The sequence below is a fragment of the Colius striatus genome, chromosome 7 (genome assembly GCF_028858725.1).
Source record: "Colius striatus isolate bColStr4 chromosome 7, bColStr4.1.hap1, whole genome shotgun sequence".
In the NCBI taxonomy this organism is placed as follows: domain Eukaryota; kingdom Metazoa; phylum Chordata; class Aves; order Coliiformes; family Coliidae; genus Colius; species Colius striatus.
The window spans coordinates 20,197,589-20,212,592 of NC_084765.1; the positions used below are offsets into that span (position 1 = coordinate 20,197,589).

General features: G+C 37.3%; 1 protein-coding gene across 11 annotated transcripts in view; it reads right to left on the reverse strand.

The window, feature by feature from the left end:
- NEO1 (neogenin 1) overlaps positions 1 to 15,004 on the reverse strand; it is a 213,505-nt gene that overhangs the window by 100,793 nt on the left and 97,708 nt on the right. For all 11 annotated transcript variants that reach the window (XM_061999128.1, XM_061999127.1, XM_061999133.1 and 8 more), the window contains exons 4-5: positions 10,851 to 11,004; positions 4,008 to 4,144 (exon numbers count right to left, since the gene is read on the reverse strand). In XM_061999128.1, coding sequence (XP_061855112.1) covers positions 4,008 to 4,144; positions 10,851 to 11,004 — 291 coding nt within the window. The remainder of the gene's footprint in view (positions 1 to 4,007; positions 4,145 to 10,850; positions 11,005 to 15,004) is intronic.

A 15,004-nucleotide genomic window follows, 5' to 3' on the forward strand; every position in this document is an offset into this window, starting at 1 on the left:
GGAGTGTATAAAATGTCTAATTTGCATACACATAGGTAGAAACTTTTATTTTCTGGAACTTTGATTTGACCAAACAACCCATGAGCTGCTCCACCTGCAATAGGTAATGGACACCGTAGAAATATGGAGACGGTGCCCACCTTTACAGTGAGCACAGCCACACTAAGAGGAGGTCAGAACACTTTGTATCACTCAGAAGGATATACAGAATTAATTCCATTTGACCGAAGCTATACCAAAACCCATCATCTTCAAAGACATACTCTAACTTTTTAGTATTGTGAATTCCCTGTGCATTTCTCACAAAATCACTTCATACTGTAGCAAAGAATAACCAAGTTTAACAAAGGGTTGAAATTCAAAGATGTTTCACTGGTATCGGTACAAAGAACACTAATAATGACAAAAATAGGTATTCATTTATTATTCTGTCTTTTGTCCTCCTCTAAAATACAGGTTACATACACATTCTTTCTTCTCTCCAAATGCACCTAAAATTTGAATGATTTCTCAACTAAACCAGTTTTCAGTATCACTATTTACTTTCACCAGAATCGCAAGAGTATTTTACCTTGTATTCTTAGGAGCTGTACACCTTAACTTTCACATATGCTTGCAGCAGTCTTCAGTAAAATAATTCAGTATTCTTCTGTCATCCTCTGAATAAAATAAATTTCTCATAACTCTACCTCCCAGATACACTTAGTAGATAAGAGATAAAGGAAACAAATTTGTGTAATGTGCTTCTAGATCCTTAAGTGCCTTTGTAGGCAAGTCCTCCTTTCTGGTTAAAGCCATTTTTCTAGATTCAGTCTTTTTGTGATGTTTGCATAAAAATGAAATAATTTTGCTAAACCAAACATTAGGACAATAGAAAGCTCCTCAAACACTTTTTTTTTTTTTTAAATAATGACACAGAGTAGCTTGTTCAACAGATTATCTCCAGGTATTTGAAAGAGATGATATCTAAGTGACATCAACAGATCTGAGTAAACTGAATTAATGTAAGATTTACCTGAATTCTGAATGGTCTCAAATTGAACAGAAAAAAAAAGACCCACCACTTCATATACACAGCTGGGAATAAGCCATCTTCAATTATCTCCCATTTACCTTATGCAAACACACAAGAAGCACAGCACACCTACTCCTTGCCAGCAGAACACAGCACATGCTTAGTTGTGAGATGCCTGACAGTAGTACCTTGCCCTTTCAGGATGAAGGTCAGTCACTTTGTCCCGACTGCCATAGAATGACAAGTACGCAGGTAACCAGTCCAGCACACAGAATGCACAGCAACTTGATGCCAATGGTATCACAACAAAACCAAAGTATCTTAGCTGCTAGGTTTTTATATCTTCTTTAAGGACATCAAAAAGCTGAGCTTGAAACAAAGTAATATTTAATGAGCATTCTTTTTATTCTGTGCATGATTTAAACTTACAACTGGACAAATAGTGTTGTTTCTAACTACCTGCAAATTTCAGTCAATCTGTAAATCTGTCCATGGCACTGCAGGGAAATTGAGGCATCAACAGGAACACCATTTCACTTTGCATCCTAACTCTGTTAGACAATGCTTTCTTACCCCCACTTATGTGGAAATCTACAAAAGTCTTGGTGAATTGCCACTGAAATGTTAATAGAAGGAAACAAAGTCCGACTCCCTTAGTCCAATCTCTAGTATTACACCAAAAATTCCAAACAAAAAAACCAAGTGCTTTAGGAAAGAGATGCAGAAAAATAGATGAGACTTTCTAAGAGTGACAGAAGATGCTTGTATTAAGCAAAATCATGCAGTTATTAGGCAGGAAGACAATATTTCTAGTCTAGAAGATGATACAGTGATTAGAAAAAAGTTCCTCCAACTATTCAACAAATCACAGCAATGTAGAAATATAATTACTCTCTACAGTGACCTCTCAAAGGAAAGCAGAATTTTAAGATTAGAAACAAGAATTAAAATCAGAGATGCAACTTTCCAAGATGCATTCTGTATAGTCAATACTTGAGCATTAAAAGAAATCCTTCTTTTTTATGCCAGGTCTGTAAGAAAAATTCAGCATAAAAGAACCTACAGAACATATTCTAAATCTTTTCAAACAAGTACAGAAATCACTTTCATTCCCCAAGCAAGCTGACTGTGTAGCTTACAATAAGACTATAATCTCAGACTTAAATGTGACTTTTTTAGCCTAATTATATAATATCATTAATAATATTAATTTCTGCCAATGCCCATACAATTCAAAGGCTCATGCCAATTCTTTAAAAGATGTTAGTTGAAACTGAATTAAACACCCCATAATGGGAAGTGCATAAAAGTACTTCAAAAGACACAACATTTATCTTTATTCTTTTGGCCCAGGAAGTAAGATAAGAAAAATGTGGGTTTTTTTCTGAATGATCAGAATCTGTTGCCTTTCAAAATGCTTTAAGATGAAGTAGAGCTGTATTGCATTTGAACAGGCCTCACAGAGAATGCATTTTTCAGATATTCTTCCACAACTTTTTAAAAAGGGCTGAGACAGCTAAAATGCTTCTGTACCAATAACCTACAGAAAGCAAAAGACATGCTCAGAAAGTTAGTTCCTAGGCCAGTGGGGAATGTGATGCAAGGTGATATCAGGTACCAGAGCAGGGTGAACACTGACAACTTATTCTCACCAGTTTGTAAACAGATTTTGCACCCTGATAACGTTCACTTTTACACAGACATGGTTAAATACAGCTGTGACATAATGCAGAAATGTTGTGCATGTAAATATAAATCTTCCTTTATACTCCATTTTCTTAAGAAGACAATTTGAATTGTTCAGTACTGAGCAGTCAAACAATCAACTTTGCTTGAAAACTTTTTTCCCTTAATTTTTTTTTCTTTTAAACTCAACTGGCCGTCTCCAGCTCTTCTGTACCAGAAGCAGCTCTACATCAGAAGTTTCAGGTAAGACATGTAAAATCTGTCACCTTCAGTATACATGCCTTGAGTACTAAAATTTGTCAAACTTCCATATGTTGTGCTTATAGAGAAGTAAGAACTCTGCCAACGTGCCTCTACATAAGCTTTTGTGGTACAAGAATAGTTAACCCACTATGGTTTTATTTTCTACCATAAAGGTTTTACCTATAGATAAGTCTTCCTTTATGGTTGTTCAATGATGAAATTTATCTCTTCGGAAATACTAAGACAAACTTTCTAGTATCACAATCCATTGTAAAACGAGTCAGTTAAGCTCTTACAAGAATACTGCACAGATGAACCACTCCTACATGCCAGTAAATTCTAGCTGAAGAATTTAAAACCAATATTAAGATCCAATTGATTAAAAAACCCAAATAACAGCTTTTATCATGAAATGTAAGAAAGGTGAAGAAGTCAAACTTAGACATCTTTTTTTTCCCCTTTGTTCCTTAAGAAGACTACTTCATTTGCACAGGTAACACAAGATGTTTTACTCAATGTTATCAACATTTCAGTGCTGTTTCCAGTAAAAATAGCTTTCAAAATAAGTAAGACAGTTATATACACAATAAATCAGTGTATTACTAAATAGGTATCTCAGCTTTTATCTTTTCTCAAGCTCCTTGAAAACAATAGTACATGACTATGAAAAATACTTTGTAGTTGTCCTTTTCAAGGAAGATCCAAGTAGTAATACTACAGGTCAATTTTTCTATGTGATTAGCCACACTGTGACCTTTGTTGTCCTTTAGAAAAACATATGGCATTGACCACAATTAATATAATATGAGCATATACAGTAGCTCTTAACCATGTTCAAGATGCATTATATAAGCAAATCTCTCATTTTAATAGTTATGAAACTGTAAGTGAGACTAACACATAACACAATATAACAGATCGGTGGGGGGGAGAGATGTTTGTTCTATGTTTTGTTTAAAATGGGGCACAAAGAACAACAAGGTCTTTAACTGATTATGCAATAAAACTCTTCTGAAAAGTCATCTGGATATCTGTTCTCTCTCAAAATTAAAGATTCATCTACCTTGAACTGTAAGTTCTGCTTGAGCTTCAATTGTCTCATTGCCATTATCAGCTATGCAGGTGTATGTCCCCACGTCCTCCACCGTAACATCACTGATCTCCAGGCTGCCTCCCACAAGTAGAAGAAATCTTTCATAGCTGTGAAAAACAGGACATATGGATGGCACTGTTAACTTTTAAAAAGTCTTACCAGAGAAAAGCATACAAATCCTTTGCCTAAAATGTCTACATAAACTAGAGAACTGTTTACATATAATATTTCAGAGTGTCATTTTACAAGGAGTTATGTTAGAGAGGAATTTTTAACTAGATGGTCAAATTACAGATTTAGGCTTCACAATAAAATTTGATGTTTTATCATCACATCTCCTTTTGGAATCACTCAACAGTAGTTCAAGGACAGAAAATAAGAAAATCAGCAAACACATCTTGGATTGTTTTGGTAGTATTTTATTGTCATTGCTGCCAAAAAAAAAAACAACCCCAGAGGCCTTCTATCATGGAGTAGATGAAAAATTAATGTGGGAAAAAAATAGAAGCTTTTGCGGTAAAGATAGAAAGGGTGATCCATCTCAAGCAAGCAAACCTGTACAAAGGAGATGTGAACAGGAGTTATCAAAGCAGTATTACTTCCCCTTCTGCCCCTTCTCCCATTTACTTGTGTTCTATTTTCCTGTATTCTATCCAGATAAATTCATTAGATTTGAACTAGCACAAAGAAACTGAACCTAGAAGTCTTGGACTACATCACCTCCATGGCAAATCAAATCATCTAAGAAAGCCCAAAGATCATTTTAAAAGATCTAAGAAAACAATATTCTTCGCAATTTTTGAACCTCTTTGTCTGCATCTGGAAAAAAACAGTCCACAAACATTTAAGAGCTTTTCAAAGTGAACAGAGACAATGTCACAGAAGCCTCTTTGTGAGAATGAGGTGTTAGACATGTTAAGGTATTTCTTTTAAAGAAAAATAAATAAGTCTGGACCTTGATGCATTCACATATGCAGTTTTGTATCTCCCTAATGTAAAATAGCTTCTTTGATTATTTGTTTTAGCATTTTTGGCAACTTAAATTATTGAGTATCATCTGTTGAAGGCTAAGACAAATGCAGAAAGAAATGAGGCCAACTGGTAAATGTGCTAGATCTGTCAGTGACAGTTTGAAAAAGGAAGGCTGTGCTGAAGGAATCAACTGGGTGCAAGAAGCTGAGACTAAACTGCAAAGGCACGGTAAAAGGCTATAGAGACTTCTAGTATCATTTTAGTGATATGGGTGCCTTTTACTGAATATGTACCAGTTTCCATAATTATTCATCTAAAAGCAACATATGCCTTGCAATGTTTATTTTTCTATGGCTAGCCCTGGAAAAGTGAAGTAACATGGACGGTGAGGCAGGGAGACTCATGGTTCCTAACCAGTAAATAAGATGTTACTAAAACTATTAAAAATCACTAGCTGTTGTCACATTAGGCAACAAAAGTTTGTCCAATAGGATCTTACAAACTAATTGCAACATGGTAGCATTTACATAAATTATCCTTTTTGTCAAGGAACAAGGTTACATAGTTTTCAGCTATCTAAAATGTGTGCTGGTTTTATTCTCTTCGATTATTTTCCTCAAGGAAACGCAGAGTTTACCAAAATATAATCCAATACAAGTTCACCACCATTAAAAACATGGAAGAAAACAATCTGTCCAACTCCTGGGTGACTTTCTGTAAGCATTAGCTGTGGAAGAATTCTGTGCTCAAAGCAAAACTGCTTTTGTAATAAAGTAAAAACATCTTAATTTTGTGAAGACAATGAAGCACTTCCACAAAAGAGTGAAGCAATCAGATTTCAGACACTGGAGAGAAAGAATCAGTTTAATATTAAAGTGATAACATAATTTAAAGTGTCATTAAAAACAACAAAGATTGGTCATTCAAACATCTGGGAAGAGTAAAATCAAATTCAAGCATTTTGTATGCACCCCATACAGTCCTCAGTAATACACTCATAATAAACAATTACTTCAGCTACTTTGGATACCTTAACTCTCATGCTTTTCTGTATTTCATTATCACAAAATAGTGAACCTTTATTAATTTACTGTACTCAAACAGCCAGTTATTTCCTGAGGTTTTGGCTTTTTTCTCCCCCTCTTTTAAATTACTGTTCCCAAAGCATCTTATAATCTATTTGCAGTCTTGGTGAAGTACAGCAGATGAAATCAGACAGTAATTAGATTTTGTGGAATCTACTACCAGAAAAACCTCCATAATTACTCTGATATGTTTCACCTTTACTGAGTTGGACAAGTGTAATTCACTTTATATACATCACTCAAGAATACCCTAAAACAATAATATATAATAATTTAGAATATCACACATTTGTGTGAAGTATAAAGGAAAAAAAATTCTGCAGAGCTGCTCTCCAGCAGGTCAACCCCCAGCCTGTACTGGTGCATGGGGTTGTTCTTCCCCAAGTGCAGGACTCTGCATTTGTCCTTGTTGAACCTCATGAGGTTCCTCTCTGCCCAACTCTCAAGCCAGCTGAGATCCCGCTGAATGGCAGCACAGCCTCTGGGGAATCAGCCAGTCCTCCCAGTTTGGTGTCATCAGGGAACTAACTGAGGGTACACTCTGTCCCCTCATCCAGGTCATTGATGAAGATGTTGAACAAGACCGGCCACAGAACCCATCCCTGTGGAACTCCACTGGCCACAGGCCTCCAACTCGACTCTGTGCCATTGATCACCACCCTCTGGGTTCTGTTATTCAGCCAGGTCGCGATCCACCTCACTGTCCACTCATCCAAGCCACACTGCCTGAGCTTTCTGATGAGGATGTTATGGGAGAGTGTCAAAAGCCTTGCTGAAGTCAAGGTAGATGACATCCGCTGCTCTCTCCCCATCTAGCCAGCTCGTTTTGCACTCATAGAAGGCTGTCAGGTTGGTCAAACAGGATTTCCCCTTGGTGAATCCATGTTGACTCCCCCTGAAAACCATCTTTTCCTTCATATGTTCAGTGATAACATTCAGGATGAGTTGTTCCATCACTTTTCCAGGGATGGAGGTGAGGCTGACTGGCCTGTAGTTTCCTGGGTTGTCCTTCCTGTCCTTTTTGAAGACTGGCGTGACATTGGCCTTTCTGCTGTCCTCAGGCACCTCACCTGTCCTCCATGATTGCTCAGAAATGACTGAGAGAGGCTTAGCAATCACATCAGCCAGCTCCCTCAGCACTCTTGGATACATCCCATCAGGTCCCATTGACTTATGAGCATTAAGCCTGCCTAAGAAGTCTTTAACCTCCTCCTCATGCACCAAAGGGAATCCTTGTGTTTTCCACAAGGAAATTTTTACATACCATAAAGAATACCAGCTTGACTAGTAAGCCAATTCAATGAAAAGCTTAAGTAGAATCATAAAATCATGGAATCATTTTAGTTTGAAAAGGTCTTTAAGCTCATCGAGTCCAAACATCAACCCAGCACTGCCATGTCCACCACTAAACCTTGTCCCTCAGCCCCACAGCTACACAGCTTTGGAATCCGTCCATCAACAAGGACTCCACTACAGCCACAGGCAGCCTGTGTGAGAGACTGACAACCCTTTCAGGGAAGAAATTGTTCCTAATCTCCAAACTAAACTTCCTCTAGTGCAACTTGAGGCCATTTCCTCTTGTCCTGTTGCTTATAGCTCAGGAGCAGAGAATGACAGTCGCACCGCTCGGCCATAATATCCTGTCAGGGAGTTACAGAGAGCAAGAACATCTCCTCCCAGCCTTTTCTTCTCCAAGCTGAACACCCCAAGCTCTTTCATCCACTCCTCATTAGACTTATGCTCCAGACTTCTGCCCATTTCCAGTGCCTGTCTCTGACACGTGCACCTCAATGTTCCTCCTGGAGTGGGGGGCCCAACATTGAACCCAACACTCAAGGCACAGACTCATCAGTGCTAAGTATAGGAGGAAATATGTCCTAGTGACAGGTTATTTGGTCCAATTTTCAACTTTGTCATTCATTTTACATCTGAAACTGTGAATAAAGAAATAAAGGCCTACAATGAACATACCAAGGCCGGACAGCAATTCCTAGAGAACAGTATATGGATGATGCAAGCATAGAGGCTGCCCTTCCTCCAAATAGCCTCTTAACTTTTCTGAGGATTGCAACTTCCTCAAGACCTGGGTGGAACCTGGTTATTTCATAGACTTTGATTGACTTCTTTATGAGGCACCAATAAGTCAGCAGTCTAACACATTTCTTTAAAATCTTTAAATTCACAAGTTCTGAAAGGATTTCTTGAAGCTGTAATAGTTTTACTACAATGGAAACTTTTAGCATTGTGTTAAGTTTACCAGTTTCTCACTCAATGCTCAAAGCTTCCTCCTTTTTCACATAAATTAGGAAAATGTTTTACAAAAAAACCAATTTCACTATGTACTGCACTAATGACTGCTTGTTTGAACAAGTACCAAGACTGCCATCAAAGTTTACTCATATTTATCCTTTAACATAAATCTTACTGCAGTCTTTGACAAATACTCCATCACAATTAAACCCCTCCCTTTTTTTCAGGTATTACAACAAATATTTAATTCCAAAACTCTACCACTCCTAATTCTTAAAAAGAGTCTATTTTTACTATAAATACAGGCCCCTATCCATATTCTCCTAAGCAATACAGTTTGAAAGGAAAAAAATTACTTTTGTATTAGATTAACTACCACACTTAAAGAGACAAATGTAAAAATAACTCAATTTAAGCAGGGGTAAAAATCAGGCACATACCTGACCATGATGAGATTTGTTTCCTAACACTGTGCATACATACACATACATACATAGACATGTACCTGCATGTATATATCTCTCTATGTCTGTGTACCTACACATGTGTATGTTAATGTCTGTAATGTGTGTGTATAGACAAAAACCATGACTTAAGAGTTTTTCCCAGGCACAAAGTGCATTAAAACCTCTCCAAACGAAACGGATCATTTTTTTCTGGGGTTAAAGAACTGTCATGCTATTAAGAAAATTCTTATTTTTATACCAAAAGGGGATTTTAATAGAAATTAAATGTGATTTAGTTTGTAATTAAATTAACAGACCATGCATAGCAGGCTAAGGTACCTATTTTACAACAATCTAACTGCAGGCTTTACTCCAATAAAGAATATTAATTTTCTGTTCCAGAGGTTTTCCAGTAATTTTATTTAAAAAAATACTATGACAGCTGTCGAGGTAAATGCAGTTTAAGAACTTTTTGTTGTCTGCAGTTCAAACCTGTTCTCTTAAGTAACAGTCATGAGTAGCAGACTGAAGAGTTATGGCACAGTTTGATCACTTCAACAAACAACGAGGGAAGCATACTCCTACAGAGTGAAAAATCCCAAATTTTCTCCTGTACCTACCCTAAAAGTAAGCTCTATAATGAGCACACATTTCACTAGGAAAAAAAAAAATACTTGTTGTAATAAGAAAAAAAAAATAATCCATTTCATCAGGGAGGTATCTTCACCTGCTCATCTTCAGCCAGACCGGAATGTTTCTGGTCTGTAAGTCAAAAAACATTCCATTTTAATTGTTCAAAAGTACTGTTTATTCTTTTTTGGTTCTACCTTTGACCAGAAGAAAACATTTATTTCAAATGGAAGATTGTCATTTCAATTTTCTCCTCTTTAGTCAATATATATCCAGAGGATGCAACAACCAGCAGATTTCAAGAACACACAGGGACCTAGCAGCTTCTTTTGGTAAGAGGCCTTCCTTGGGCTAGGCAGAGAAGGGGCACAGCTCATTTGTTACAGAAGAAGTGTTTAGTAAAATTATGCTTGTGAAAACTGACAGCCTTGTGGCTCCTGCTCCTGCCTCACCACACAGTATCCATGTGATGATGGAAAAATGCTCAGAAATGGTTTCAGGGAACGAGCTGGTGATGGCACCAAGGAAGCACTCATTTTACTCCCCATATGGAACACACAGTTCACAGAGAGTTGACCATCAAGAGATGCATTACTTACTATCACTGGTACTGTAGAGAGACTTGCATGTTCCTTTAGCTCTCTCTGTTGTCAGCCATCCCACAATATAACTTTACCTCTTGCTCCTTCACAATTAGCTTGTTTCTACATTGGTCTCACTACCAACTTTGAGGGACATTTAGAATGTTCAAGCACCTGTAATATCCTTGTCCCAGTAATTATACTCACTAGACAAAAATTTTCTTGACAACATTTGTACTTTCTATCACATTATTTTGAATGAATACACCAGCAATGACAACATATAATAGAGATGTTTTCACTTAATGCATTCCCGAAAGCCGATAATTTTTTTTTTCATCAGGTCTAACATTTAAATGTTCTATTTTAGTGAAAAATTTTGAAATTCAGCTCTAAGTACTAATTCTTAAATTATCATGGAACATTAGATCCATACTGGGCATCTTCATATTAGGAACAGTAATGCAAAAGCAGAGTTTCACATACATAATATTCCAACATGAAGAAGAACACAGCAGAAAAGCTAAGACTTCTTATTCCCTTAACTGCTTCTTTTACTGCAGTGGCAATCTAAAAGTAATGCACTCTTAATAACCTTCTTGCTTCAAATAAGATTTTGTGGTTTCAGCTATCTGAAAAAAAAAATACTTTATGAGACTGTTCCACCAGTCTCATAAACTACCTTACGTGTCATAACACTCACACTCAAAGCCCTCCAGCATTTGAAAATTAGCTTCTGTTCTCCTGGTTTAAAATGAAATAGAAGGCAAGTTGCAAACTAATCTAAAATCGTAACTCTGGCTGGATTTCTACCATTTCATACAAATATATGTATTAGTCATTACTCACCCTTCAGTGATAAGTTCTTCTTCATTTCTTGTCCACCTGATATAAGGGGTTGGAAATCCTACAGCAACACATGGGAAAAATGCACTTTGCCCGGTAACTTTAGTAAGTGAAGAAGGTTGCCTCACAAACATCAAGCTCTGTGGAACTTCTGGATCTGCAAATATTTTGTAAATGACAGTTGTTATCAGATGTAACATCAGAAGATAATCAAACTAAAAATAAACAAACAAAAAAACACCCCAAAAGAACCCCCTCAAAATACCCACAAAATTTCTTCCTTGCCTCTTCACACATGGTAACTGGCTTACCAACATAAGTAGTTTTCTCTACGAGACTCGCCCAGCCTCCTACATGAACAGCTCTTTTCCATTTCCTGCAGACACACAAACTGATTTGCCTCCATTGGGATTTTGTCTCCTCAAACTACCTGGGAAACAATTGCAGCTAAAAGCTACAGCCTTGAAACTACTAATTCCACTAGCTAGCAGAATGTTAGTACAGAAAGGTACATGTTTGGCTTTGTTTAGTCAACTTCAGGCCATCTCCCAAATTCAGCAGGTAGCTGCCTGAGAAAATGTTTTTATGAACTAGAAAATGAAATTATTGCACCAGACAGTTAAACCTAAGCTAAATAAAATAAGTAGATAATTTGCATGCTGAATTAACATAAAATTTGTACTAAAACAAAAATCTGCCTGGTTTTCTACCCTTACGGAAACAGTGAATCCTTTGAATTGAGTTCTGGTTTGCTTTGAATGGGGCTGGAGAGCAGTTTGTTTTGTTTTTCTCCTCCCCTTAAGAACAAGAATAAGCAAAGTGCCTATTTACTTAGTCTTTTATTAAAGGAAAATATTCACTCTGTGGTAATTGAAAACATAGCCACCAATACAGGCTGTCCGGGAGCGTACTCTGAATTAAACTACCATAAATAAACACTCTGAACAATAGGCTGTTTTTCTACTTTACTAAAAATACCCACAACTCTTCAAAATTTAACATTAGGATAACAGTTGTAAAATCAGTTTCAACTAGAACTGTAATCAGTTTACCAAGGGGCCCCAGTAACACCTGGAGAGAAAGTGCAGTTTGCACCCTTTGTCTCTGCAGTACTTCAGCATGTATGTTGTACCACCATTTGAGTAAATGAGATTCCACGTACCAGCTACAATATTTCTACTGTGTTATCTATTTCTCTCTGCCAGCAGTTCAAAAAAACCCCCAGTGTTCATGCTGTATTAATTGCTGTATTCTCAGATGTGTGCTTACAAGTTTAATAACAGGTAAACTATAGAACTGGACAAGCTCTCACATTATTTTTGGACACCTAAATGCAGGTAGCCTATTCTATACCTACTACTTTTACTCTCTGAAGCCCACTGTGTGTCATCACACATGTATCTGGCCCCTGTCTCACCTGTAACTTATGCAATACTTGCAGAAATTTCTGAAAGTTGTTGGGACTGGTGCTCTTCAGCTCAAAGCACTAAAAGTAACAATTGAGAGTTTACAGCACTAAGCTAAGGGCATGCACATGCTCCAAGGTGTAACATGAGGTTGTCAGTGTATTCAAGAGAACAAGGCCTGGTGGAAATCATATTTCAGAATTGCCCTAGGCAGAGGGGACCAAACTTAGAGGGATCCTGGATCACACCATATGTCTCAGCCTCATAAAAAAACTACCACAGCAGCTCTGCTCATGTTCCCTGTTACAAGGAACTAGTCTGTTTGCTCCAGAAATAAGACCATGTGTGAAGAGGCGGGTAACACGGTGAGTCTGACCTGGAATGGCATATGGAGCAAGCCAAGTTGTAAAAATGGATATACCAGATTGCCAGCAAGCAATCATTACTACAGGGAGAGGAGTCAGTATGACTCACTGGAGACAGAACTCATTAATGCTCCAAGCCCCGAAAAAGGAGTTCAGTTCTCAGCAGAAGAAACTGGATTCAAAAATTGATTTTGTTTTTTCTTTGCATTTCTATATTTAAAAGTACCCACTACTAAGTAGCAGAGCTCAGAAATGTATTGTTCTGCTCAGTGGCAGATGAAAGGCAGACTGAACACTCTACAGAAGCTCACTATCAGAAAAAAGTAGAACATTGTCTGTGGATGCAAATCTGTGTGATATAAGTGCATATTGGCTGCATTTCAAAGATTTAGCAGCAGAGCAGTGGGGTTGCTGTCAGGCACACATAATATTTTTTTAAAGGGAACAGAATGAATAAAGAACAGATTCATTCAAATCCTTCCTTCAAGTACATCTCAGACTAAACAATCAATTATGGGGCCATTCAAGATTAAGACAGCTTTCTCTTCAAAAATTTAATCACACTTTAAAAAAAAAAATGTCTGCTGGGAGGGATTTCACAAGACCTCACTTTCAGACTCATGACCAAGCAAGGAAACAGCTTTATCTGCATTCCATAGCAGTTATATTTAATCAGCTTTGGCAAACCATTACAAAAGCAAGTCAACTATATCTAGAGACAAAAGAATTTGAAAGATCAACACAATATGGAACTTTATCAGGAAATCTTTAATTGCCAAAAATTACAAGTCTTAAGCATTCATTTGACAAGCTGCAGAAACATAAAGACAAACCAAACTAAAATAATTGAACTAAGCATCTTTCCAAAAGTGCTATTCTTCAAAAACTATATCCTTACTTGAAGAAATGATGTGGTGTTCTTTACAGAAAGGCTGAAGAACTTGACGAAATTAATTCCTACTTTAAGCATGATTCATTTCCAAAGCCGAGCAATCATCTCAATTTTAAAAGAGAGTTCCAACTGTAAAACTGGACTATTTCAAAGTCTTTTTTATCCTTTTAAGTAGAAAAGTGGCACACATACACATGAAAAATAAATATTCACTGAAAAAGACCTCTGAAGATGGCACCACCTACTTGTAAGTCCACCTGTTGCCAATACTAGGTCAGGCCAACCATACTGCCCAACCTAGTTCTGAGAGCCTCCAAAGATGGAAAAGAAGCAACTCTCACTGGCAGTTCTCCAAGCAGCAAAAATTAAATCAGAATTTCAACACGAAGGCTAATTCAGAAGAGACAGCATAAAGTTCTGGGAATAATTAAGAAACCCATACAAAACAGAGTCTGTATTTCCCTAGTTTGGGAAAGTGCAATTCACATTCCTGTCCTGTTCTGATCAATTTTCAAAACTTTGTGTTAGAACATCTGTTATCACACAGCTCTGTGCAAATAGTGTCATTCGAAACATGTCCCTTGATATGCCAACGCCTGCAAAAGAGGTTTTGGGTAATAGTTGGCCTCCAGATGGACCCTGCATCATTGCACTTGCTACATTTTTACAGACAACAGTTTCTTTACTGACAGTAGTTGCACTAATGAAATATGTGCAAGTACTACCAAAAAAGGTAGCTTAGACAAAATATAACTGTTGATTAGAATAAAGTCCCTACATACTAGTGAAGGATGTAGCTAAAATGCCTACAACAATGTATTCATGTTTTCTTTTAGTGTATCTATTCCTCTGGGTATAGGGGGCTGCTGTTCAAGGCTGGGAAAGCAGATGGACAGCCTTGACTGAAAGTTACGTGGAGTGAAAAACCCAGAAGATAAGGAAACTTTCTTGGTTCCTCCTGAAGCCTTGGCCAAGTTCAGGTGCTATTTCAGATTTTCTGCCAATGAGGTTATGTATTTGATAATATAAAAAGCTGCATCCTCTTTCAGTGACTTTGGAGACCTCACCTATGAGTGGCCGCACTGTGTCCCAATGGCTGGGTCAGGCTCTCCACATGATCACTGCAACCGGGGCTCCCCAGACACTGCAGATCCGGATGATGGTAATATACCAATACAACAACTGGTGATGTATCTTTCTTAATCACTATCTCTACTTCCCCACAGTAATCATTAAGTGCTCATGCTTTGTTACATTTAGGAATATGAATATGAAGTTTATTGTTGTAACTGAATGTTTTATCTTATTTTTCTTGATTCTAATTTTCTCTGTAACACTTAGAATTAGTCAGGAAAGTGAAATTAATCTTTTCATTGTTTATGTCTGTGTCCTTTCCGTCACCCCCCCCAGTCATTTGACAAAACACCCCCTCTTATGGGTTTGGAGGCTTCAAAAGAAGTCTTTCTCAAAAGGTTCCTGAAAGCTAAATCATTA